Here is a 26,203-nt window from a genome sequence, read left to right as displayed (position 1 = left end):
TAATGGGATATCTATCAAATTTTACCTACCCCGCATGGAATGAAGAAGACCGCCTAAGAGCCTCTCATGACACTGAACGAAGTCTTTCCGAAGTCAAAGCCAACAATCTTTCCTACCCTCTCTCACAATTCATTCTTATCTACTCCGCAATAGGACAGTGATCATAATTACCATTAATATTATTTCCCCACCATGATGGGAATGGTGCCGCAAATCCACCGGCTCCAAAAACTGCAAAACTCAGAATGAAAAGCACGGTATAACTCGCACCATCCCAAGCTCCAGTAATCAAGTACGAATAGTTTTTGAAGATATTTGGTCGATAATTACGGAGATAAAATTGGGTGAAGAAACCTGCTAGCACTTGGCTTAGAATTACGCAGGTTTGAGATTGGTTGTAGGGAATATATCCAGCGTATTGGATGAATTGAGGCATGTTGATTTCCGTTACGGCAAAACCACGAATCTTAGGAATGAACTGTATTAACATTTCAATGATTCAGTGATTTCCAGGGGCTGGGAAAAAAAAGGAGTACTTACAGATACGACGATACGATGAGCAAGAACAATCGCGGCACCAACCACCAATCCCAATGGGACAATGGATTATTTTGCCCCCGATTTATAGAGTTGCTTTGCCAATGCCCAAGAAGCTGCATTGGTGTTGAAAGCTTGAATAGTGGCACCACTCCATGAACTATTGCCATTTCCTGTGGAGAGAAGTTCCCGATTACCATTCACGATGGATATCATTACAACATAATTGACGAAACCACCCAAGATAGTACCATATACTTGAGTAAGAAACATAACACGAGGAGGAATTTTGACTGATTGACGAATTAGTCCGTGGTTGGTGACTACAAAGTTATGGATACTTACGATATTCGCCTAATTTGAGGTCATTGGAAAGATTGACTGTATTCGCAATAACATTATGCGACCAAGCCGCAAAATATATATTTCCAACTGGACGTCCAGGAAGCATGAGACCTGCCAACATTTTTGACAAGTTATTTGTGGCGATTCCGTTTCCGTATCGAGCATATAGGAGATTACTCTATGAAAACTTTAGAATGACACGAGAATGAGGAATATTCAAAGATGTACATACCAAAGGAGCAATAAAACAACCTAATAACAACGCAACAATATACGCCCGAACCGGTAAAGTAACATTCTCTTTGATGACAACGACAAGACCAAGAACAAAGCTGATAACGAGTACAGCAACATACCACCACCATGGAGCTTCTTTATAAGTTCTAGCCATATGTGCATGATGTGGATCTTCGTAAGTTCCTGCTCTTGCGCTTTTGAATGCTCGGATGACATCCCCACCCCAGAAAATAAAACAATGCGTGATCAGTGCACCGATCTAAAGTGATTGAATCAGCAGTCGGGAACGAAAAAAACGACCCTATGGGAGACAAATACTTACAGCAGCATTTGCCATGAACATAGCGTACGCAAAGCTTCCTGTTAGATTTGGATTGCCGAATTCCTCCAGAGCAGTCTCGTTGAGGACACCATTGGTAAAGACTTGTCCAGTTGGATATCTTGAGCCATTTTCTGAGCGAAGTTGTGTTGACATGAATGGTTGTGACTTTGAATCCCAAGTATTGGTATAGTAAATACCGAGCATGGCAGCAAAGCAGACAATATATCCGGATAAACTATGAGCTTGGGTCTTGAGAGGAAGAGAGGTGTTGAAAGAAGTGATCTAGGAATTGATTTTGATTAGCTTTTCTTTACATCAATCTCGAATGAAAATCACGATTCTCTGACTTACATATTGCCAATCGAACGATAGGGTAAGAAGTCCCAGGCCCTCATTGTTTGTCGCACCCCCAAACAGATTGGTGAGTGTTGCCGCTTTACTTCCCGTAGCATTCATAGCTGCCAAAGATGGAATTGAAACAGAATTTAACCAAGGAAAGAGATATGCCGGAAAGAATTCATAGGCAAACATGCTTCCAAATGCATACCAAAAGTATCTGAGAGGTTTAGAATGTTTTAAATCTTGCTAGTGAAGTCCTTGAAGTGTCTTTACTGTGGGTAGTGTACTCCAGTGTACAGACTCAGGATGCCAAACCATAATTGGGCGAAGCATCCCACAGAGTCCATATCCGAATAGACCAATCGATATAACTGCCAATATGACCGTAGTAGCACTGAGCAGTAATCCGTAGAAGAGATTCTGAGCTGCGAAGACTGTGATGGTTTCTGCTGCATTGGATGCTGATGTGGCAGTAATGGCACAAATAGCGTGTTCTTTGAGGTTCCACGTTCCATAATTGAAGGAGATGATTCGGATGTATAATGGTATCTTGCCCTGTCCACCTCTTTCTCTCCAACGAGCCTCAAATTGTTCACCGCGAGGAAGTACCTTTGCCCATGTCTTGCCCAAGAAGTAGGCAATCAGTACACTAAAAGTACCTTGAATAACACCCAATGAAGTTGGTTTGAACTAAATGTAAAGATGAGCTTTTGTTGTTAATGAGAATAATGTTGGCTGGTCCTCACCGAGTAGATCTGGTACATCACTGCCTGAAATCCTGATAGAATGGTGGCCAAGAAAATACTTCTGAAACTCAACGCTGGCTGCCCATCATCTCTGAGTGGTAATAAGTGAGCAGCTGCGTCGGCACCAGTAACAATTATGAAATCGTCACTCTTTTCATCTATAGAACCATCAAACAATTCCTTAGTGTCAATGTCTAAGGTAACCTTGGAGATTTCTCGATTGTCAGCCGAAATACGTAGCTTCTCGTCGATTTCATGATGTGTTGGGACAGAAACCATATGACTCTCGACAGGATTGAATGCCCCAACAACAGATATGTCATTATTAGTAACTGGCATATTGTCAGATTGACTGTGGTTGACTTTGGGTTGGGAAGTCACAACCTGTTGGCGGCTGAAAGTAAAATAATGATTTGAGACACAGGCAAGAAATTCAAAGAGTGTTGCACACTCTCTCATATATGGCTCCTTGCCAGCTCTCTGGTGATACCCATGTTTGCCAGTGGCGACAAAAGTCTTGGTGTTGCGGAATACAGAAACGATATCTCGTACGAGCACGATAAGGCAAGTAAAATCCTTTTGTGATTGTAGCCATATCGCACGCCTTCAATAGAATCTCAACTGGGTGCGTGAATCCAAAGTATTTTTGCCACTTGAACGCTCGACAATTGAAGTGTACATCCTACTTACTTTTTGAAAAGAATGAACATGGAATATTGTTCCATCGGACGATACTAACTAGATTGATAGTAAGTTGCGTGAATTGCTACCATTTGAATGGCGCCAAACCCGATACTCCCGCTGGGTATGAATATTTCCTAGGGTTATTCTCTGGACAGGTTTTGGCTAAGTCGAGGCGGGATCACATTGGTATGGTGAAAAGTTGCGGTCTCTCGAATACTTCCGGGCACAATGCTAAAGTGAGAGGCGATCTAGACTGAAAAACAAACATCGATGTAAAGATGTAAATGAAGTGATAGGTGGGATGATCATTGAGATCATATTCCTTCTCGATTATTTTTCTTGTAGATTTCAATCAAAGGGTGGAACCAGCGATTAAGAATCATGTTATCTCATGGCATGTCCGTCAAAATTGAGAATGCGAGTCGATGTGTCGGTATGTGCATGGATGAGTGGACCTAGTGCAAAAAGAAGGCGTCTCGTTTTCAAGACCTTTATAATTACCCATGAAGAATACCTTACCCAGCACTAAATGCTTGTGTTGCTGCTACCACGGACCATACTGTGACCACATTACTTTCTTTCAGTAAGTTTGTTGGTCGAAAATGTGGCTGTTATTTGGACATGTCCACCTGAATATTGCCGTTGATTCAGACCATATGTGATCACAGTACTTTTTAGGCACAAAGAGCCCTTGGTACGATTCCCTACCTACCAGGAATCGATCAGTTTCTCAATCGGCTACCGAATTTCATATCACACTATCAATCTTTTATGTCGTACCTCTCACAACGGGATAACCAGTCGTTCAAACACCCTAGTCAAACGTTTTGGCTTGGCTAGATTACATTCTGCCGGAGGGCCAAGCCGGATGATACGTTACTCTCCACAATAAGAATGTCGAACTGCTACCGACATCTGCTGGATTGATAAGGACTTTCCACATCTGGAAATAGAATTCTCGTTTAATGTGTTGATTAAGATACTCTGGGAATTTCCCAGTTATCAGTAGGTCGATGTTTCCAACAGTTGTTCTGGTTTACTTATCTTGTCTAATCATTCATCTAATCTATCCGAGCTGATATTTATGTCTTAGCATATAAGTGAGCTGAAAGCGAATGAGATTGATTGGTTGTTTTAAGAATTTGGTAGCACGGATGTAACTTTGAAGAGCTGTGATATTCTAGTCTGATAGTGAAAGGCTGAAATCACATCGCAATACAATGTTTATGAAGTCCCAAGGCAATGGATCGAGCAGAGGGAAACGATAAGTGGTCTTGCCCGTTCAAAGTAGAGGCACAGATGTGGATGAGAAAAAGAGGCAGGTGGGTAAAGAAAGTTTAGTCATGAGTTAGTTCAGTCTTTCCCCGTTTCTCTAGTTTATGATGTGACCAAATCTAATGATGTTGCTTCCTTAATCTGTATATAATTCTTAGCTTCTAGAAGGAAATAGAACACGGACCATGACTCGGTCCCGACACACTCATTTGAGTAGTCGCGTGCGAGCTTCTATCACTTTCGTTAATATCATAGGAAATGGTGCAATTTACAGCTAATCACAAGTCTCAAATCTCCAACTAAACCAACCAAAGTAGATATTTGACGATTTGATCCTTTAATCTAGTTATTCATTTATTCAATATAATACATTATTGAATACCCTTGGGTTAATCTGAGAAAGCCCAAACCACAGAGTGCTGGCAACTAATGCAATTCCGTGCACAACCCCTCATGCCCACGCTGAAATTCCCCCGAGCCCCCCCTTCCCCCACTTATGGCAAAAATATCTGGTGGTGGGACTGAATTACAGAATGTCTGCCAAAATTTATCTAAGAGAAGTCTTTCGAAAGATTTGTTGCTACCAAAAACTATAGGTCTCGTGTAAGAGATACTTTCTGCACTAAAGTGAAAAATAGTTATATGTTAAAAGAAGATGCTTATTATGCACATGGGTTGTAAGCGATAGAATGATTTGATTGTTAGCTTGTTACAAAAGGCTTACTCTAGTCACCAACGTCCACAAGGATTATAGACATACTTTGAGTTTCAATTTGCAGCTGTGAAATGGAGAAGATTAAAAATCCAATACGGATAATCGACTAAATACTTCCTACGACCATTTTATCTTGTTTTAGATTTTGAGACGACCCTTTTCATCCCCTCTCAGCTAAAGAATTTTTACGTCTAGCCTCAACCCATCGCACTGGCTGGAATATTTCCTGGTGCAAAACATCTATCAACAGCCACCGCACTATTTCCCCACCAATTTGGGAATGTCGCATTAGGAAGATTGAGACCAAATACCATAACCGTTTGCATGAGCTGTGTACCGCAATCTAGACCAACTCCTAGAAGATAATTATACTTTCTGAACCAGACGGGATGGTAGCGATAGACGTAACCCATGCTTTTCGATTGTTAGTACGCGGATTGATTTGAGGGAGAAAGGAATGTTAAGAATATTACATACAAGAATGCCGAAACAGCAGCACTAGTCATCAAATTCGTAGTCTGATATACCGGAAACGAGGTAGCTCCAAAACAAATCAATGTCGGATTGAATCTCTCTCCAATATTCCACTGAGGTTTCCATTTATGAACTAGGAATGTGAGAATTACGAGCACAGGTCCCATGAGAAATCCATAATAAATCCAGGAATAGATAGAGTCTTTGCCAAAAAATATTTTGGGGCCAAGAACACCCCAGATTACGGAGAGGGAGTAGTAGTTTCGAGTTTTGACAGCATTCCAAGCTTGAGAGGCAACCTCGCCGGTCAATTTGGGGCCTTCGGAATCTATTATGAATCCTAAAGATATCAAATAAGTTAATTTGTTCACCCATACAGAGACGTTGGGACTTACTCATCATGCCGTAATTGATAAATGGACCCAAAAGTGTACCATAAATCTGACCGATAAACATTTCGGTTTCCGGAATTTTCATATAGAAACCAAATTTATAGTCAGAGATCAAGTTGAGATTCTGCTCCAAGATCTGTCGACCGTAGACCATACATGTAAGAACAGCAAGAGGCTTTCCTGGGAAGAGGGCTCCAGCGATGACTTCTGATAAAAATTGCATTCCAACTTGCATATTGGCAACACCCCATAAAATTCCATTTGGAAATGTGAATACACATGAAATTATTGAGATGATTATAAATCCCCTTTATTGTTCAATTAGTTGACATGAAACATTGGGTCAAATTGGAAAAGACTTACCACCAAGGAAGTTGCATTTCTCCTCCATACAGTTGACCAATAGCAAGTCCAGAGCAGACAAGCAAGAGTATTCCATACCACCAATGCGGAACGCGAGGGAATACTTCCATGATTTTGAGATAAGGATCATCATAATTACTCCTTCGATTTCTGAAAGCATCTTTCATTCCTCTATAAGCAGGCATACCATACCATAGAGCAGCGTATAGCATAGCACCAGTAGATGCAGCAAAGCCGAAGAAGAATTGAAGAGCATATGATGTGGACCAGTATGGCTTAGAATAAGCGTCCATTGCTTCTTGGTTCAGTGTGTGATTCGGATTGAGAATTCGAGAAATATTATAAGTTGCGCCAGTGCTATCGTACGTACCAGACCCCATAGCTGGAAAATTCAAGGCATTGAGAGTATTGGTAAAATACAAAATAGGATATATCAACCAACAGGCAAGCATTGCACCAATAAATTGATTTGCATTTGCCCAGAGTGGTGTGTAAAGTGGTGACCAGAAGGAGACGTAGTTCCAATCTAGACTAATGTCGAGTATTCCCTGAAATGATCATGAGTACATCATAGTCGTCACATCAGAAATAGAAACTTACAAAACCATAATAACCTGATCCCATCAAATATGCTTTCCAATTTCCATGCCCAAAATAACAAATCAATGGAATTGAACTCAATAATGGAAAAATGACCGACGGAAACCATTCATAACAGAATGCACAACAAGCCACAATAGCGAAGAATTTGAGAGACCTCTTCGTAACTGCAGGATTCTTATGCATAGCATTGAAAAGAGATACGTTTGGTAATACTCCTGGGTAGTAAATATTTGGAGGCCGAACAAGGATATCCCGAAAGAGTCCTGCGAATCCATAACCTATCATCTGAGTGGTGATGAGAAACAAAATTCCCCAACCAGGATTTATCTTACGGTGATAGTACAATTCCATTGCTGAAAGAGGACCAAGACCATATGCCGTGTAACACTTTGTTTTACAGTCAGCGGGATCACAACGAATGGGTATCAAGGTGCACTCACACTTCCCCAATAAGCTACTACCACAAGAGCATGCTCCTTTGCATTCCATGGTCCTGGGTTAAAACTCCATTTGTAACCAAAGGTATTGAAGACTCTCTTTGGTAGGTAAGCAGCCATTAGAGTTCCCATACCCCAAGAGAGAAGTTGCACGGCATAGCTCGTGAGATTCATGGCGTATGGTTTAAAGTAGTAAAATGAAGAGATTCCGCATCCAATAACCACCCAGAATGTAGAGCAGAACCAAAATCGAAATGTGAGAATGGGTTCTCTGTAGAAGAGTTACGAGTATCAGTATTAAACCTCTATGCTTTACCACAATAGGAACTCACGTAGGATCGTTGTGCAAGTCAACTGTCTTCGCCACCAATGGGATAGGATAATCTTTGAGACGAGGGTCTATGAAGACATCATCTTCTCCAGGTACAATGATCTTTTCGTCAGAGATATCTTGGAAATTGTTTGAGTCGATAGCTTCGATCTCAATATCTGCGGTCTTCTTGTCTGAAACAGGAGACTCTGTGGAAATTTGAGAAGTAGAGTCCCCTCTTTCTGGATGTGCATTGATTGTATCCATAATGGGCACAATCCGCAGGTAGAGAAAACACAAAATCTTAACAATAGCTTGAACACAGAAATCTTTTGGGGATTGCTTTAGTATGTTTATATACCCCGCCCTTGTGTTATCTTATGAGCCTTATCTATTGACTGAGGGGTTTGCCTCACAGCAGCCATTTGAAATTGTTGCAACCATTAGATTACACCTTTTTGATACAGAAAGAATAGCGAGAACCTCAAAAACTCGTGGATGCTATCATTCAAGAGTGGATCTAGTGGTCCAAAGAGGTAGCACACCCGAAGATCTACAACTTTCAATATATTCGGCAGACCATGCTCTCTGCATTTAAAAATTGATGTACTTCGTATACTTACTTCTGTCGAGAGATAAGAACCCGAGGGGCAAAGAATCATGGTTTAGAACTTACAATACTCTTGACGACTCCCGGAATCAGCACTTGCACTTGTACCTTCAGAGAAAACACATGCCGTCCGTTTGCCCGATGGCAATCAGTTTTGCCACTTATCCTGAGAGTCTACAGACATTCTTGTTACAATCCTCCACGAAAATGTCACAAGATTCCCTGCAGCGATATCCATATACGGAACTTAACTGCTAGTTACATGCATGTATGCAGGCAATGCAAGATAGGAGGACTCTGAATCAGTAGTCTCTGATATGGTTCTAAATAGTGGGGGAAAAACGACCAGAGAGCCGCAAATCAACCGAACTCCGCACCAACGGGTTGGTAACATCATGAAAGTTATTGGATAAATGTTCATAACTCGACTTGAGATACTCGATTTTCAACCCATTTTCGAAGAAACGCTATCAACATTTTATTCCAATGTATAACACGAAATAGGCAGGAGTCAATTGCGCCGAGGAATCGATAATGGAAAGTAGATATTTCTTGACGCAATTGGCTGTTAACCTTACACGGCACAAGATAACGAATTATCATGGGCCAAAGCTTCAGGCCGAAACCCCGATTGAAGCCGCGTTTCTCATGATAACATTAGCGAGGACTCCACGATGTAATGTCTGATAGGGACGAGAACCTGATTGGTATATTTTTTGAATCCTGCGATTTTGGTTTAGAAAAGGAAGCGAAGAGTACTTGATGGGAAGAGGTAGGTAGGTATTAAGTAGTCACGAATTGTGGCAGTAGATTTATGTGAGCGTCGGTATGACTCACTTGCTACGCGATATCTTGGAAGGGGGCGGATATGTTGTGTATGGTTATATGATTTTACAGTTGAGCTAGCAGGTTAGTGGAATATATGTGCTATTGGCTATGTAGATTGATTGTGTTGAACCAGAATCTAAACTCTGGAAGTGGAGGAGAGGTAAAAGTGGAAGTGGAAGTGGAATTGGTAGAGACATATACTCTTAGCGGTAGTGCACGTGCCTCCATATTCCAACGACATGTAAGGTTTCCGCGAGATTCAGAATTCTGCATTGGTGGAGTGCTTTAGATGCCTAGTGAGAGAAGTAAAACATGCCTCAATTTTGACAATATGTTTTAATGTGCAACTATACGCCTAGTGGTGTTGGTGAGCTCCCTAGTCACAATCTCATGTGCTATCACCAAAAATAAGATATCGCCATCTTCACTCTCTCGTAGCCATACAGATACACAAACATAAAGATTGCTTGATTGAAAGCTTGCCAAGCTCTCAAAGTTTGAAAGTAATCACTGTTTGATCTTAGAGTTGTTCAACAAGATGATTAAACCAATTTTGGCAAAGAACAGAAAGATTCCTGATTGGCAGTGGGTGTATTCAGGATGAGTGTCCTTGATAAATCACGTGATTTTTGGTGAATTGGAGGAAGGTAGATTTATTTGGGTAGGAAGAAATTTGGACAAGCAATTCAATGAGAACCAAAGAGGAAAATCACGCTATCTCCTGGTCAACAAAAGACAGCTTTCCGAAGTTTGAATGTAAACTATGTGCCCCACCCATGAATTGTAGAACTTTTTGTTGAAGTTGCACACTGGTTCCCTCGATCGGCTTGGCTTGATAGGTTAGAATCAGTTTGTTGGGATTGGAGAAGATCGGAGAAGGACTATTATTCTCATCCAAAGGGAGTTGAAAGTTGAATTCGGTTATCATGTTGTTTTCATGAAGCTGGCTCAAAATTGTACGGCCCGGAGAAGATTCCAACGTCAGACTTCAAAGACGATATTAACATAGAGTAAAGAAAGCAGATATATCATGTTGTTTGTTCACGACAAACAAAGTGAGAAACAAGTTCCTCCACGGCATCTTTCCAAAGTGTTCACAATTCACAATGATGCAAACTTTTGTCATGTTAGCTGACCTCAAACAAGTCTCCTTGGCGAATCACCATAGGATTTTATCAATGACTATAACTATATTATAAAATTTCTATGACATATTGATGGCAAAGAGCATATAAGAGCCATCGCTATGTTTGCCCCTGCCCTATAGATATCTTATATGATACAGAATTTTAGGTAACAAGTAACACATTACAACCTTTAGTCTTTCATGGAGTTTTTTTTTCATAATTAAATGTCTTCTTGGAAGAAATCTGTATCCCACATAGTATCTGACATTCACTGAGTGTCCGACTATCATGTCTTCAACAATCCTAGATGGAGATTTCCTAGGGCAATGTATACCAGAGCAAATAAAATTCGAATATTATAAACACATGAGACTCAGTGTTTGAGAGTGAGAGATCGGAACAACCTTTCCCCTTTCCATCAACAATTTGGCACCACGTGGAAGCGGGACAGAAAAGAAATTATCAACCTTTGTAGTTCGAATCTGTCCCGTGTTTTGAAAAGGATTTTTTCTCTCTTTATATTCGAGCTATGATTGAACTTCCCACTCTTTAATTTCTTTCTCCTACAAGTTTCTGCGCTCTTCAATCTTCTTCTCAATAATTGCTTCTATTACACAATACTTTGAGCACTTGCTCTGCTTGTTTGCAGTCTGTCTTTTAGAGCTTCTTGCTTCCATTTGCTTTTCATACCTTTGTGCTTTTCGTCTTCTTTAATACCTTTTTAATCTGACGCCTTCTCAAATAAGCTTCTTTCGACATGGATTCCGCTTATGTTATCACTCATGAGCAACATCTCTTCTTCGAGGAGAATGGTTACTTGATCATCACTGATGCTGTGAGTGAACAAGAGATTAAGGACCACAAAGTATGGGCACAAGCTGCACATGTTCTCCCACGAGTCAAAGAGGCTTGTGAGTATCTTCAATACGATGAGATCAACAAGAAGGGAGAACGTGTGCTGTGTAGAGTTGAAAACTTCACAACTGCTGTACCAGGCTTTGGCTCACTGCTTCGTGGTATAAAGCTTGTTAGTATCGTTAGTCAGTTGGCAAATGGCCAAATGGTCTTGTTTAAGGACAAATGTAAGTTTAGCATTTTTGAACCTTTGATACTCTGCTAACTTCTCAAGTGAACTACAAGTTTGCTGGTTCTGGCGGATTCGCTGCACATGTTGATCGTGCTGGCTATGGTGCCTTCAGAAACCTTAAGCACTTGTCTATTGCCATCGCAATCGACCCAGCCAACCAAAAGAACGGTGGTATGGAGGTGGTTTCTGGTAGCCACAAGATGGAGATTTCAATCAGTGCCGACAAAACTCTCGAGAAGAGTTGGGTCAAGTCTCAAGAATGGATCCCAGTTAACCTTGAAGCTGGTAGGACAAACTTCCTCATTCAAATGACCAAAGTAAAGACTAACAAATTTTGCACAGGTGACATCCTCATCTTCGGAACCTCTTTCGCTCATAGGAGTGGACCCAATAATAGCACCGATGATCGTCGAGTTCTCTATGCTACCTACAACCGTGCAGTAGATGGCGACAACCACGACGCGTATTATCTTGAGCGTGCCAAGAGATATCCATCTACCCACCACCGAGTTCCCGGCGTTGATTACATCAATGGTTCAAAGGATTATGCGTATGGTACACCAATGCTTACAATTGAAAGATTGGTTGAGCCAACAGTTACAAAGGAGAAAGACGGCGAGAAGGCATCTTCTGACTGATGTACGGATTGGTAGAGATGAAGCATGAAATATGATAATGAAGAATTATAATGGCATAAGAAGGCGTTATTCGGGGTGGCGGACTTGTCTTCATTCTTCATAGTTGCTAGCATAGATCCTAGGGTCATTCTAGCCAGCGTTCATTCGTGTTCCCACTTGGGTATGCTGGTTCCTTAAACCTGGCCCGAATGATAGTAAATAAAGTGCAATAACTCAAAAATGTCTCAGTTTGCAATCTTATTGCCAAAAAATGAACTATAATACGTGTCTACCAAAAGAAGTAGCATCTAAGCTGAATATCTAGGAAACCATATGCATTGACAGATTCGCGGTGCAAGATCATACATATAACTGTAGAGGCAGTACAAAGATAATCAACAAACATTTTGCTCAATATGAAAAGGTGAAGATATACTTGATAGAGAGTAAGGTATATATATTTCCAATAATATTAGTTGATCATTATGGAAATCTTGAAAGGAAGATGAAAATTGTGTTTAGGTAGTTGAAATTTCAATGGATGTTGCCTAGAGCCACACATTCTGACTACGTAGCTTGTTCAGCCACATCGACGAGCACACCTACCGAGCCTATCTCGTGGTTGCCTAATCAGGTGACCTCCGCGAGGACGAGTAACTTATTTCAAACAATTATCCCTCATTTTCATTCATTGGTAGAATGGAAGAACAATATGAGAAGAAGTCAAAGTCTTTACCTTGGTGCACGAAGCTTCTAGCCAATCAAAGTTACATATTGAGCCCGAAACTTTCCTCGAATGACAAATCAATTAACCGATATCCCTATATCGTGCACGACCCTGTATCTTGCACACTTTAATTTATTGAATTAAAAATTGATCATAAATTCAAAACTATTTATAATAATATCAAAATTTATAAAAAAAACAAATTGAAGATTAATGAAATATAATAATCAGGTTTTAATGAATTTGAAATATTAAATAGAATATTAATTGATTTAAAAAATAATATTTTAAGATATTAATAATTTAATAAAAGTTTATATTAGAATGAATTTATATTATTAAAAATAAGTTTTTCGAATTAATTTATATTATTATTATTAAAAAAAAGTTTGAAATTTTGAAAAATATAAAAAATCAAGTTTTAAATACGATTTCAAAAATATTTATAATATTCAAAAAAATAAAAAGAATTTAAAAATATTTCTTTATAGATTTTAAGAATCTGGAATTAGTATTTTAATTTTAATTAGAAAATTAAACTTTTATATATTAGAAAATCTATAATATAATAATAATAATAAATAATTAAAAATTATAACTTATTTTTATTTATTTATTTATTTATTTATATTAATTAACGTCTGTCTTGAACCTCCCTAAGGGTATTTAGACGTGCTAAGATAAGGGACTATTTGAGCGGCGTGATCGTCGCAACCGAATTTAGCAATTTAACTTCAATGCCAGGGGCTGTTCGCTCCTCTGCAGGTGCGATCCACTTCTGTTTCCAGAAGGGTACGTCTGATCCGGGTTCTTGTTAGGGTAGAGCTTGGTTCCCGGGTGGATAGGCTCGTTGTGGGCTCCGATCCCTATGGTGAAGGAGAAGAAGTGGGAGTGGGTTGCTATTTGTTTAGCCGAGCGGCAAGGCTCTTATATTGTATATTGGGTTTGCGGTTTTTAGGGGTGTGGTATATTCGAAAAATTATAACTTATTATGTTATAAATTAATATATAAAATGAAAAAAAAATAACATATTCTAATTTCTTAATAAATAAGTCTATTAAACTTTTTTTAAAAAAAAAATATCATAAATCCATTTTTAAAAGAATTTATTTTCTTAAAAGAAGCCCTTAAATTTTATAATATTCCTAATAATTTTACAAATTAAATATAATTATAATTCAATATTATAATATATTCTTTTTTTTTAATATTCAAATTAGTTATATTTCTAATAAATTTAAAAAGAGTCTTTTTTAGAAATGTTTTATTATTAATTATATAATCCTAATATTTAATTTTTATAATTTTTTTGATAATTGATTATATATATATATTTAATAAAATATAGTTTTTTTTAGTTTTTTAATTAAAATTAATCTATTAATAATATTATATAATTAAAAAAATTGAAAATTATTATAAAATACTTGATTTATAATTAATTTTTATTTTAAAAAAGATTATTTATAAAAACTTAAATAATATATTGATATAATATCAAATTTATAATATAAAAACTTAATTTTTTCAATTCTTTATATTAAAATATATTCAAATTTATATAAAAAAAATCAATTTTCGTTATTCCTATTCATAAATAAATTAATATATAATATTTTTATATTAATAATTTTAATATTGAAATTATATTATATATAATCATTATTTTTATATTTTAATTACTTTATAAGAAATAAATAATAATATAATATATTATTTATAATTATTAATAGAATTCAATAATTGATTGATTATATATTGAATTTAGAATATCTTTTTTAAAAGAAATAAAAGTGTGCACAATACAGGGGCGTGCACGATGTAGGGATATCGGTTACCAAGGATTTCCTTCTCACAGAAATTATGAAGGCCGATGATGACATCCGCAGAGCATTATCTTTCTGCCTAAGGCATATACATACACTTCAAAAACCAATGAGCTAGCAGACATACCACATCTTAGAGATGGAATGAAAGGAATCACACATACACCACATAGTGGCAATGTGGTAACTTTGATGATTTGTCCTTTGGGCCGTTGATGCTACTTTGAGAACTATAGCCGTCGAAAAGACTCAAACGATGGTCGCTACTAGACTCAATGTTTTCTGCAAGAATTCTATCGAGACAGCGAAGATTGCACGGGTGATGGGACGACTTCCAGCGCCTATAGGGCCCAATGTTTATAAGGATATTTGGATTGATGATGTTAACGAAGCGGTGTTGACAACGGATGGAAGCGTGGGAATCCGAACCAAGCAAAAGGTACAATGACGTTTAGTAGGTTCCTTTAGCTTTAGCGTTGGTAATTCTCACTGTTATGCTCATCAGAAGCCAAGGTTACGAGATTGTACTAACTCTCTGCTGTGCTCCAGATGCATCACTCACAGTTTGGATCTCGTCCCGTAAGGTCTAGTTACCACACCAACATCGAAGTATTATTTTTGATGGCAAGGCTTTGTTGGATTATTGATCGAATGAGCGCAATTTCCCATTGAGAGCGAAGGAAACAAAGATGGCCTAGAGTACAGGTAGGCGATGCTATCCAGGACAGCATAAAGAAAATATATTTTTCAGAACACCGTTTCCTTGGTGGACACTACTACTGGAAGAACTAGAAAATTCGGTATCTACCTCGGCTGCCCGGTTAAATATTGAAGTTTTCTTTTGATCATGAGGCTAGAAATAGAGAAGTTACATCGCACCAGTTACTTGTTGAGTACCCCTTCGAGCCACGCTCCACATTAGCGTCGATGTCTCAACAATTTGGACTAACTATTACAAGCGTTCAGTATTATTCTAATGTATGAGACCAGGTTTGCATAGTTAAAATTGGTGCAATTGTTACTCTGCACCCTTTGAGTCAACTGGCGAAGGATCTAAAACCATTGATTACTGCACAAATGAATCGATCAAGTAGTCTGCCTATTCGTTGGAGTATATCTACACACGCAACAGCTCGAAATACTCAATATACTGCCCCAAAACCCAATAACGGGGACTTGACTACTTCCAGAGTTACTTGAAAGATCGAAATAGTTCAAGGAAATTGATCTACTCTCTTATGATATCTGGCACATAAGGTGTCCCCGTATCTCTGGAATCTCACATGATTGTGATAAACTATAAAATAAAATAAAATGACTCCTAATTGCTTAATGTCGAGATTCTCCTTGCTCTGTTCTATCTCTGTGATCAAAGTTGTTCATTTGAATGAATTCATCTCAATCTCCTTGGCATGGGAAAGAGTGGTCTCCTCTGAAAAGACCTCTTGAAGAGCATTATTTCTTTTTTTCTTCTTGTTGTTTATCACAAAGACACTTCCGGAAACGATAAAAACTTCCTGACCCTTTGTACTCCATCACGATTTGACTTGTGCTTGTTTTCTTTGTGAACTTCTTGCCAACATAACAAAGACATCATCAAGTCCGAGTATAACTTTTTATGAAATAACTAGTGTTGACAATCGAAATATGATTATATCAAACACTTCCTCTGGTTCTTACAATTCTTCCAAACTCTGTCATCCCATGCCTCACCATTAAGTTAAGATGACGGAACAAGTGATAGATCCAGCTAAACCTATCTTGTCATTTAAAGATGAAGTATTGATTGTTCAGGGTCATAGACAAACATATGAACAGCCGGACGAGATAGCTCTCGAAATCATTGACAAAGCCATTCATGATGATGGAAGAGGGCCACCAAGAGCTCCCGGTGGAAATCCGAAAGACACCAATCTCCTTCCATTTCAACAATTATCGTTACTCGATCTTCAAAGGTTCTTGTCATTTTGCGGCCCAGTCAACGGTCCAGATGAATCTGTGGACTATAATGAAAGAATAGGCGCCAGCATTCTCAAAGTAACAGATGCTTATCTCCGTCAGATATGTCTTTTCGTAAATAGTCATTCACCAATCCGAAATACGCGCGATGACTATCCAACAGTGGCTTATTTACCGTATGACTTTTGGGCTCCACCGACTAATCCGCCTACAGAAGAATACATAGAAGATAGGGCAAAATTCATAAGGACGAAGGCACGTCTTCCACCTCAAAGACTTAGAGCTCTTACCCACTTATTCATTCATATCACACCATTCCCAACGAATCTTGCTATGAAACCAGACAGCGCCTTGATAGTAGTAACTCCTAGAGCGGCTACAATAGAGTACTTTGATTATCTGGACCACCCAGATAAACATTACATAATAGGGGATATTATGAATGTGATATCTCGTGTGGATCCAGATCGAGATAGCACATGGCTTGAGTTCGCAGATTGGAAATGTAGAACTGGAGAGAATTGGGGAGCGCATGATGTTTCGGACCGACCACCTGCAAGATTGAGAGGAAGTCAAATTCATGTTTGTACAGATGCTCTTGGTCAAGCTTTTGGACATAATGTTCGTATCAATTACCCAATGGATCCCGGGGAAAAGATGAATTTCTATGGCACAGAATATGATTTCGTGAACTGGAGAAAAGGAATGGTTATTACGATCGATCTTTATCTTGGTTATTTCTCAAATGTCATCACAGACCGTCAATTCAAACCTCGAGTTAAGAGAATCTTTGGTCATCGTCCTTATAAGGAAGGGGAGAATCAACCTTGGATAGATAATGCGAGACAGAGAAGAGGGGGTACTCGATGGTTACATTTCAACAGCAAAGTCTTTAGAAGATTTTTATCGAGAGAATTAGCTCAATGGAATGCATCCAATATTTGGAGAGGACTTGATGAAATGGAATTGATTGATAAAGCTAGAATAAGAGAGGGCTATGCCAATAGATTAGGTAGATATGATGATATGCCCACAGGGGCTGAATTAGGAGAATTTGGGAAAGAGATGAAGGGAAGAAGGACAAGAAGGTTGAGGAGATGGTTAGAGGATAAGGATGTTGATGAAGGCCACAGAGTAACACGTTATCATAAAGATACAGAAACGATTGGATGGGTAATTGGCAAAGGATTGTAGTGAAAGGGTGGATGGAAACAAAGGTTGTACCGACTCGCTTATAGGGACTCGATTCTTATGAGTCTTATCTTGTATTTGATCCTTTCGGAGTCACTGTTATGTATTATTTCTTTTTCCATGCCAGTTACATCTGCGAAAAGAGCCGCAGCACCTGCATTGGAGGTGAAATAGTATATTTATCCAGACATATGGATTGTGTTGTACACCTCTAGTTTATGTGTAACATGTAACTATAGTGGTTCGTTGGTTTGTGAGCTAGCTTGTGGAGAAATTACAACCTCAACCATCTTTGTACTCAATAAGCAATTGTTTTGAAGTTCTAGAAATTCATTTGACGAAGTCAATGAAAGATATGTGTACATGGACCAAGTTTGGTTCGTGGTGTAAAATTGCTAACAGATTCAAACTATTCAACTCAATCACCAAAATCTTCACTCAAGACAATTCTTCTACACCTTAATCTTGAGTTACAAATCCTACCCCCTATCGCCACTCAATCCTACCCACCCTGGACTTTCATTTCCTGCCCCAAGACCTCCTACAAATCCCTTCCCAATGTCCAAAGTACTACTTCCTCGACCGATATATCCTATTCCCCGACCCAAAACCTCCGCATAACTTACCAATCCAAGTTTGACAGCATCTTGTATCATATCTAATGTATCATGTACTTTTAGTGCCCTTTTGTATTTTTGTTTTAAAACTGGATCGGAAGGTTTACGTAGATGTATGGTATAGGTTTGAAGAGTTGCAGAAGAGTATTTGGTGCAGAGACCGATGAGATGGCCTATGGATGAAGTGGTATAGTCGGTGGAGTCACGAGTAAACGTTATGTAAATTGAATTTGGGACTTGAGTTGTGTCGGGAATGGATAATTCGACTTCGGATGAGGTGGTCTTGGGTATGAGTTTTCCGTCCTTGAATTCCTTCCCAACTATATCTATAAGTTTAGATATGTGCTGACCATCCTCTACTTTTTCTTAGCCTCACTACTGTTTATCATCTTTTCTTTGCAGGAGTTGTACACTCACTGTAGATGATAATCCCTTTGTGAAATCTAGCATTCTCGGAATAACTAATTAGGAAGAAAACATCCACAAAGCCTATGAGTCGAAGTCGGCCAGACCAACGATCTCCATTGATGAGAATTTCCCATGGGTGTATATCACTAAAAGGTATTTAATGAATAATTCCAACCAAAGCGTCTCTCATTTCTGAAGTAAAATAATAGCGTACCAGTCACATTGTAATGCTTTATCTTCAATTGATCTTCCAAAGACTTTGAGGACTCGATGATATGAAGCCATTCTTGCTCTATCAGCACGTAAAACTTGGTAGATTCTCCTCAAAGAAGTGGATAACGATTTTCTATTCAAAAGACTTCTCTAATTTGATCCTAGAACCATCAAATCTCACCCATGCGAGTTTTCAGGATCAATGCTTCCGATCCATCGGCAAATTTCCGAATTTCCCATCAAAGGATTCGACCCAGTGCCGAAACGACAAGGGCTTCGTATAAGTATTATACATCAAGTATTGAATCCAAAAACCTTGTTGCATTCATAGCCATTTAGTCAATAAAACCATGCTTTGGGAAAAGTGGCTGGCTGAGAAATTGAGTTAAGGGTGATGGTCTGCAAGACACGTGTAGAGGAGTTCCCGAGAGCGTGGGGTGATTGGAGGGGTAAGATTTCAACGTCGCAATTGTCTCAGCGCCGTTATAAGAAAACAATCGCAATACCTTTTTGGCGGCTGATAGCGGGAAACAATGAAATATGATGAGATAACGGATTGATCTATTGTTGCGAGGGTATCTTCAAATCTCGATCGTAAAGCAAGCATATGATAATTTTGCTTGTTGCTTCCACGACGTGAAATTCATCAGAATAGCTTCTTAGAGCTTTCGTTACAGGATTTCCTGTCCTCAAACTGCCCGTTCCTGCGTTATTTTTACATTGATCCTCTTAGCAAGCTGGCTTTTAGATATCAAAATGACTTCCTGGGCAGATCAGAATGATTTACTTCGTTTTGGGAAGAAAATTCTCGATACAACAGGTACACCAACACCAACCGAGAAATCTCTCATTTCCTCCCTCGCTAGTGCCACGGGCGTAGGTTATAATGTTGCTCGCGATGCCTACGTCAAATCTGTTCTTGATCCTTTGTTACAAGACAAAGTTCACAAATCGATGAAATGGATCATCAATTCCAACTTCGTACCGGAATTTGTTGATCCGAAAGAGAATGGCATAGGCTTGGATGATAATAGTTTTGAAGGAGAAATCATCGACCCAACGATATTTAATGTGGATGGAGTGCCAAGCCCTAAGAGGATGTTCAATCTTGTTACGGGAAATATGGAAGATTGGCCAAATGGACAGTATGTAATATTGAGTCATAGTTGGAAAGGTCAAGAAATTACTTTCCCATTTCTTCAAAAGATCAAGGAAAATGCAAGAAAAAGAGAAGTTTATGAGATGACGCGTGATTCTCATGACGAAGATGAGGATGCAAAAAGATTCGCCAGTTTCCAAGTTAAGAAATTTGGTCATTTAGAAGCTGGCAAGAGTGATGTAGAGCTACTCGCTGCTCAATGCAAGAAAGATGTTGATGAGCAGATCAAGAAAGTTGAGATTGTCTTGAGTCGTTCTGGGAAGAAATTAGATTCCCTCAACACAGGCACTTTCCTCGCGGAGTTAACCGAATTTAAAGAAGCTACTTCGGAAACAAGAAACCTTCGCAAAGAACTCGTCGCAAAGAGAAAAGATGTGGAGGTAAAAAAACTGGCAGATAAGAATCTAGAGAAGGGAAAGCAAGACATGGGAGTTGATGATTCAGAAACACCGGTTGAAAACGAGGCGAACAAAGTCAATATCCTGAACTATAGCAACAATTCATCGAAAATCAATTCAATGCTTCTTGACCTTGAAGAGAAAACGCGACTCGCAGAAATGAGACTTAAAAATGCAACAGAGAAACACGCCATCTTAAACGAAATTCCTGGCCTACGTTCCGCAATAGAGGACTTCCTTCCCATCTTGGAGAGGCGAAAGTCTATGTATAAAATTGAAAGCTCTATTCGGGAAGCAAAGAGAATCCTCAGTTCTGGCTTATTTCCGTCCAATGGTCGTAAACAGTATCTTTGGAACGATACCATTTGCATCAATAAAGGCGACGCAAATGAGCAGAATGAATCACTTGCCATGATGGGACAATGGTACAATAATGCAGAATTTTGTTTAGTACATCTCGATACATCAAGCTCAACAGAGTGGGTTAGTACTTGGCATAGTATCAATATGGATTCTCCTGGTACATGGGCTTGTGATGCAAATTTCACCAAATTTGAAGACGTGAAGTCACCAAAATGGTCGACTAGAGGATGGACTTTGCAGGAATTGGTCCTAAGTAAAATGGCGTTCTATGTAAACAATCTTTGGGAGCCTTTGCCTAGAGTCGTAGAAGGTTTGGGACCGTATTACTACCATTGTTCTTATCTTCAACAGCACATACACGAAGAAGATATAATCAATGCGCCTAAAGAAGCAAAACTTTTCCTTTTTAACTTGGAAAATCTGAAATTACTCATGGATACCGGTGAGAAGGTGCGTATATCTGCCATGGTTCTTGTGAGACCATTCTTTCAATCAGAACTTCGGATAAGCTAACAAAGATATAGATTCCTTACTTTGATTCAACAGAAGGCCTTGAAAATTCAAGAAGACTCATTGGTATTCTTGGCTACCTCGGAATTCAATTTCCTGGAGAAATGAACGACGACAATTCAGGGGCCCATATTCGGGACATAATATCACGGGCCGGATATGATGTTGAATCAAGAATCAATATGGAAACACCCGCCGCTGAGACCCTTCGGAAATTATTTACAACTCTTGGGTTTGATTTAAATGACAATTCAATTAGAGCTCAAGTAAGGATTTTGATCAAACTCTTGATCAGAGCCTTGGTCGATGATTGTGTCCCTGCTATTGAAGCAGATCGAAGTAAAGTCTCTGAATTCACCAAAGTACCTCCTCCTGAGTGCTGCCGTGGACTTAGCAGACCAACCCTTCCAGCTCACGATACTTTGTCATTAGCATCATATCGAGAATGTACCGTTCCTATTGATAGAGTTTACTCACTCATGGGAGTTCTCGGTGTAAAGTTTTCAGCTTTCCATGCGGAAGGTCCAACCAAAGCCCTTTGTCGGCTACTTGACGAGGTCGTCATTTCCACCAATGATGTTTCAATCTTTAGTTGGGCAGGTAAAGATCTTGGAAGCCCAATTAGAGGACGATCTTTATATCCATCGAGTTTGACCGCCTTTAGTCCAGAGAAAACGGACAATTATTTCACTACGAGGAATGGTGAATTGGCGGCCGCATACAAGGAAAATAGATATAGATTGCAAGATACAGCATCCAAGATCACTTTACTATTGAGTCAAACCATTGACTTTATCAAAAAAACAGCTCATCGAGATATTCCAGTCGGGTTACTCCAAACTATTCTCAGATTTATTGAGGATACCAGCCTGAAAGAACTTAGGCCTCAATTGATCCACCTTGGGAAGCTAGTAGTATACCTCGAGAATACTCCAAGTTTCGAGAAGTACAAACCAAAAATTGGCTATAGAACTGAGAAAGAAAAAGCACAAAAAGCGCTTGTTCGTGAAGAAGAAAAACCAGCAACTCAAAATAACATCACCATGGCTTCGAAGTTTGGATTTAAAACACCTCAAATACCTCAAATACCACAGATGCCACAAATCTCCACACCGAAGCTCAATATAGGACTCAAGGGATTTGGCAGAAAGACAAAGGAACTAGTAGCCCCTATCAAGGAAAGTGTAGATGCTCCACCAGTCCTTCACGTAAAGCCTGAACTTTTAGAGGTCGATTATCTAATGGAAGAAGAACCAAAGAGTTTAATCGATGAGGTGAATCATTGGTTATCCCAAGATCAAGATATCAACAGCATTCCGAAAGAATTCCAACCACTCTTTGATGAAATCAAAGCTCCCAAATTAAATGGTCCACCGATGGGAAAACGTCAGAAGCCACAGATAACCAGAGAACTTCTAGGTTCTGGTATGATATGTCCAAATCCTATCATGCTTACAACATCTGGTATTGAAGGTGTCTTTGATATCCAAAGGGTCATAATCGAGATGCAAAATTCGGAACACCTTCGATACCAAGTACAAAGCGCTGTGAACGATAGTCAAAAGATAAGTGGGCATTGTACAATCAGTACTGCACTGTCTATGATAAAAGTCAATTTTACTTGTGAGGCAGGGGCCCTGAGAAAGCAACTAGACGTTTGTGATGTGGTTCAGAGAGCTCTGTCTGAGCAAGAGGAAAAGAGAACATTTGGTCCAACAAATTCCAGACCAGCTGTTACCACAGGACAAGAAAGTGATAGTTATTACAAAAAGCTCACCTCGTTGTCCTCTGGTTTTATGGGCAAAGTGCCTGAAACAGTCGGTTCCACAGGAGAAGAAAATCAAAACGCCTCTACTCCAGATCCATCAGCTCAAGTCCAAACCTTAGGCGAGAATTCGGAACAGCTTCATGTGGTTCGTATGTTGGATTTCGTCCAAGAAAATGATATTAACCTCATTGTGGGTGAATGGGTCCTTGCTAGGTTTACGGGCGTTGAAGGAGCAAAATGGTTCCTATGTCAATTGGAACTGGGGTCAACTCACAGTTACTATGGACGACGAATCGCTACAGATAAAATTGACTTCGAGAATGTGGTACCTGAACCTGGACTTGTTGATCACTGGGAAAGCTATATGAGAAATAAGAAAACCGAACTTTGTCGTATTGTAAATGTGTTAGTTCAAGGACGGGTAGCTCGACAGTATGCAGACTCAGTTACCAGCTCGGAAATCAAACCTGAAATTGATGATGATTCAGATCATGAGGGTTCAGATAATAAGGAAAAGCTCAAAGACTTTCTTTTTAGGAGAGGGACACTCATTGGTGCCGGACTTGTACAAACGCTCACTGATATCTGGGGTGAGAGATTGGAAGCAATGTTGAATGATACTGTTCTTCAACAGGTTCCAAAAGGACTCAGAGCTGCCATCATGAATTTGAACGAGAATGAGGATTTGTTACCGGCTATGTTTCTGAGTGGTATCCAGGTACATATGTTCTAGATACGAAAGATTGGCTTGTGTATTCTAGTAAGAAGATGTTTATGTTCGTACTCGTGGCCATGTTGATGTTGTGAACCAAAAGCTTCGACTTTCTCAGCCACAGTGGTTTCAACAGAGGTTACCTACTATTCATACCTAGGTATCATGTGTGTGAGGTACCTGGGCACGTGCTAGGTACCTAGTTGTAGATTCGTAGGTTCATAGAATCGTACCTTGACTATTCGTAGGAGAAAAAACAGGCCGCAATTGACCATTTAAATCTTCATCAGAATCTTCCAATCAATCAAACTATAAATCAACTCCAAATAAAATAAATAAATCTAATACTATCAAATTAATTCAAGTTTTCCAATTATATTGATCTTTATAAGAATCTATATTTTATTTCAAATTGGAAGAAAAGAATTGGATTGTTATAAGCATTCAGAAGTGGTCAAACCTTGCCTCTTTTTTCTCCTACGCAGAGCTTGACCAATAGCATTCCCCACGGCGCGTCGGGTAGAAGACCCACCAACCAGCCCGGACTTTCTGAACTCTCACCCGTAAAGTTGGGAATTTCGTGATTAATCTACCCCAACCACCTCTTTCATGACATCGAGATTCGAAACATGCGAAACCCCATGAACACTCTCCAGTATGAACACTCTCCAATGAAAGGTTTCAGTGTCATATCTAATGGTATCAAGTAAGTATCGTTAATATCAATTGAATGAGTTGTATATGAGTTTATCATCTTGACACCTGGCTGGGTAGCATCTGGATAAGATTCAGCCTGAGATTGAGAAGTAGATGTGAACATATCATAGTAGAACACGATTTATTAAGAAGAGAAATCTCGTGATTGAGTACGTACGTACAATGATGCACGGCGTAAGGATATTTCTCACCGTGTGCTTGCGGGTCGATGTGGATATTATTCTGTCTCAGCCCTTTTGTGTAAGCCTGAAAAGCCACATAGTTGGGGGTTTAACCAATTCAGCCAATTCGAATAGCCATTATAAGCTTACTTTGAACGCCCTGGAACCCTCCATTTTAACCCTGCCCTGCATACACATCCAGTAATCAATACAAAAATGATGTACGGATCTACATACGATCTTGGGTTGTTCCCATTGCCGCCCTGAATTGCGTCTATCATGGACTGAGGTCATGCTGATTCCATTTCTCGAGTATTTGTGGATGGGGCCCCATATTCCATAGCCCATAGCCCATTGGCCCTTCAAGCTCACTGTAAGCGCCAGCTTATTGAGTGAGGACCTTGCATTTCATCCATTTTGAAGTTTCAAGACCCTTTAAATGTGTGGACGACCCTAAGAATTAATCTTGACGCAAAGGTCGACTTTTCACTTAAAAAGTCCTATCAAAATCATCTTGGTTTCGACCACAACCTTTCCAGATTCTCATTCGTGAATCGAGAAGCTTTCCGGAGAAATAACGGTGATACAAAGACCTGCAGCATAAGCCTACCAAGTAATCCCATCATCATGGTCGACGTTGTGTCTATCATCATCGCCGTCGTTTCTCTGCTGGGTTCGCTCGTGGCAGCAGGTTTCACTGGATGGATTTCATATTATTTGGACCAAGCCAAACAACGAAAAGCCACTAAAGCTTTGATTCACAAATATCGAGATCCTCTCACACTTGCTGCATATGATCTTCAATCTCGAATTTGGGGTCTTGTAAATACATTACTTGACTATTATGAAGATGAAGAAAAGCAAGAGAATATATATGTTTACACCGCATTTTTGATTGGACAGTATCTTTCATGGACATATATTCTACGTCGACAAGCACAATTCATGCAATTTTCGACGGAAAAAACAAATCAACAACTTAATAAAATTTTGGATGCTATTACAGAGCAATTCAGTTGGGACCGACACGCAGGGGAGGATCCATTTATGTTATGGCGCGGACAACAGATGGCCATCGGAGAAGTAATGACTATTGAAGAAGAAAAGGAACAACTTTATTGCATGGGATTTGCCGCTTTCTCAAAGAAATATCATACTGACGCCGGCTTTAAAAAGTGGTTCTTACCAATCGAAAGAGGTGTCAATAAGCTTGTGGATGCACGCCGACGACAAGATCCTATCGCGACTTTCAGATTGCGTCGATTACAACATCTTTTGATTGATTTGGTCCTTCTATTGGAGTTTCATCGTGTAACAAATGGACCAAATACGCAATTGAAGGTTGATGCTGCTGCATATGAATGCAAGTGCGAGAATTGTCCTGGCGCTGTTGCATCACATCCGACTGAAAAGCTACCAGTATGA

At 39.4% G+C, this 26,203-nt stretch overlaps 9 protein-coding genes across 9 annotated transcripts; 5 read left to right on the top strand and 4 right to left on the bottom strand.

Moving 5' to 3' along the window:
- Window positions 1–139: 139 nt before the first annotated feature.
- EAF01_010977 (uncharacterized protein) lies at window positions 140–490 on the bottom strand (the record flags this gene model as incomplete). Its single annotated transcript, XM_038919234.1, has 1 exon — window positions 140–490. One exon carries the CDS (start codon window positions 488–490, stop codon window positions 140–142), a length of 351 nt encoding a protein of 116 aa, XP_038765105.1.
- Window positions 491–606: 116 nt separating this feature from the next.
- Window positions 607–2,865, bottom strand: EAF01_010976 (uncharacterized protein; the record flags this gene model as incomplete). The annotated part of the gene is made up of 7 exons (XM_038919233.1): window positions 607–830; window positions 883–1,060; window positions 1,115–1,378; window positions 1,442–1,723; window positions 1,793–1,997; window positions 2,082–2,470; window positions 2,527–2,865. The coding sequence occupies 7 exons, from the start codon at window positions 2,863–2,865 to the stop codon at window positions 607–609; spliced, it is 1,881 nt and encodes a 626-aa protein (XP_038765104.1).
- Window positions 2,866–5,188: 2,323 nt separating this feature from the next.
- On the bottom strand, window positions 5,189–8,303 carry EAF01_010975 (uncharacterized protein). Its single transcript, XM_038919232.1, has 7 exons — window positions 7,802–8,303; window positions 7,473–7,740; window positions 7,030–7,419; window positions 6,430–6,977; window positions 6,070–6,374; window positions 5,678–6,014; window positions 5,189–5,614 (listed from the first exon to the last, which is right to left on the bottom strand). Exons 1-7 carry the CDS (start codon window positions 8,044–8,046, stop codon window positions 5,398–5,400), a joined length of 2,310 nt encoding a protein of 769 aa, XP_038765103.1. The 5' UTR covers window positions 8,047–8,303; the 3' UTR covers window positions 5,189–5,397.
- A 2,798-nt stretch (window positions 8,304–11,101) lies between these two features.
- On the top strand, window positions 11,102–12,069 carry EAF01_010974 (uncharacterized protein; the record flags this gene model as incomplete). The annotated part of the gene is made up of 3 exons (XM_038919231.1): window positions 11,102–11,426; window positions 11,474–11,716; window positions 11,774–12,069. 3 exons carry the CDS (start codon window positions 11,102–11,104, stop codon window positions 12,067–12,069), a joined length of 864 nt encoding a protein of 287 aa, XP_038765102.1.
- Window positions 12,070–14,778: 2,709 nt separating this feature from the next.
- On the top strand, window positions 14,779–15,192 carry EAF01_010973 (uncharacterized protein; the record flags this gene model as incomplete). The annotated part of the gene is given in 2 exon segments (XM_038919230.1): window positions 14,779–15,041; window positions 15,061–15,192. 2 exon segments carry the CDS (start codon window positions 14,859–14,861, stop codon window positions 15,190–15,192), a joined length of 315 nt encoding a protein of 104 aa, XP_038765101.1. The 5' UTR covers window positions 14,779–14,858.
- A 1,135-nt stretch (window positions 15,193–16,327) lies between these two features.
- EAF01_010972 (uncharacterized protein) lies at window positions 16,328–17,755 on the top strand (the record flags this gene model as incomplete). The annotated part of the gene is made up of 1 exon (XM_038919229.1): window positions 16,328–17,755. The coding sequence occupies one exon, from the start codon at window positions 16,328–16,330 to the stop codon at window positions 17,753–17,755; it is 1,428 nt and encodes a 475-aa protein (XP_038765100.1).
- A 476-nt stretch (window positions 17,756–18,231) lies between these two features.
- On the bottom strand, window positions 18,232–19,062 carry EAF01_010971 (uncharacterized protein; the record flags this gene model as incomplete). Its single annotated transcript, XM_038919228.1, has 3 exons — window positions 18,232–18,725; window positions 18,787–18,923; window positions 18,992–19,062. The coding sequence occupies 3 exons, from the start codon at window positions 19,060–19,062 to the stop codon at window positions 18,232–18,234; spliced, it is 702 nt and encodes a 233-aa protein (XP_038765099.1).
- Window positions 19,063–19,746: 684 nt separating this feature from the next.
- EAF01_010970 (uncharacterized protein) lies at window positions 19,747–23,921 on the top strand (the record flags this gene model as incomplete). Its single annotated transcript, XM_038919227.1, has 2 exons — window positions 19,747–21,360; window positions 21,435–23,921. The coding sequence occupies 2 exons, from the start codon at window positions 19,747–19,749 to the stop codon at window positions 23,919–23,921; spliced, it is 4,101 nt and encodes a 1,366-aa protein (XP_038765098.1).
- Window positions 23,922–25,405: 1,484 nt separating this feature from the next.
- Window positions 25,406–26,203, top strand: EAF01_010969 (uncharacterized protein; the record flags this gene model as incomplete). Its single annotated transcript, XM_038919226.1, has 1 exon — window positions 25,406–26,203. One exon carries the CDS (start codon window positions 25,406–25,408, stop codon window positions 26,201–26,203), a length of 798 nt encoding a protein of 265 aa, XP_038765097.1.

Source organism: Botrytis porri, assembly GCF_014898465.1.
Source record: "Botrytis porri strain MUCL 3234 chromosome Unknown BPOR_019, whole genome shotgun sequence".
Lineage (NCBI taxonomy): Eukaryota > Fungi > Ascomycota > Leotiomycetes > Helotiales > Sclerotiniaceae > Botrytis > Botrytis porri.
The sequence above is the reverse complement of the archived record's forward strand: the minus strand, read 5'-3'. Positions and strand labels throughout refer to the sequence as shown.

Bases quoted from the DNA above. Each gene is read 5' to 3' on its own strand.
- EAF01_010975 (XM_038919232.1), bottom strand. From the start codon at position 8,046: ATGGATACAATCAATGCACATCCAGAAAGAGGGGACTCTACTTCTCAA. The intron at 7,741-7,801 runs GTGAGTTCCTAT...ACTCTTCTACAG, and splicing joins GACTTGCACAACGATCCTAC to AGAACCCATTCTCACATTTC. The intron at 6,015-6,069 runs GTAAGTCCCAAC...TGATATCTTTAG, and splicing joins TATCAATTACGGCATGATGA to GATTCATAATAGATTCCGAA.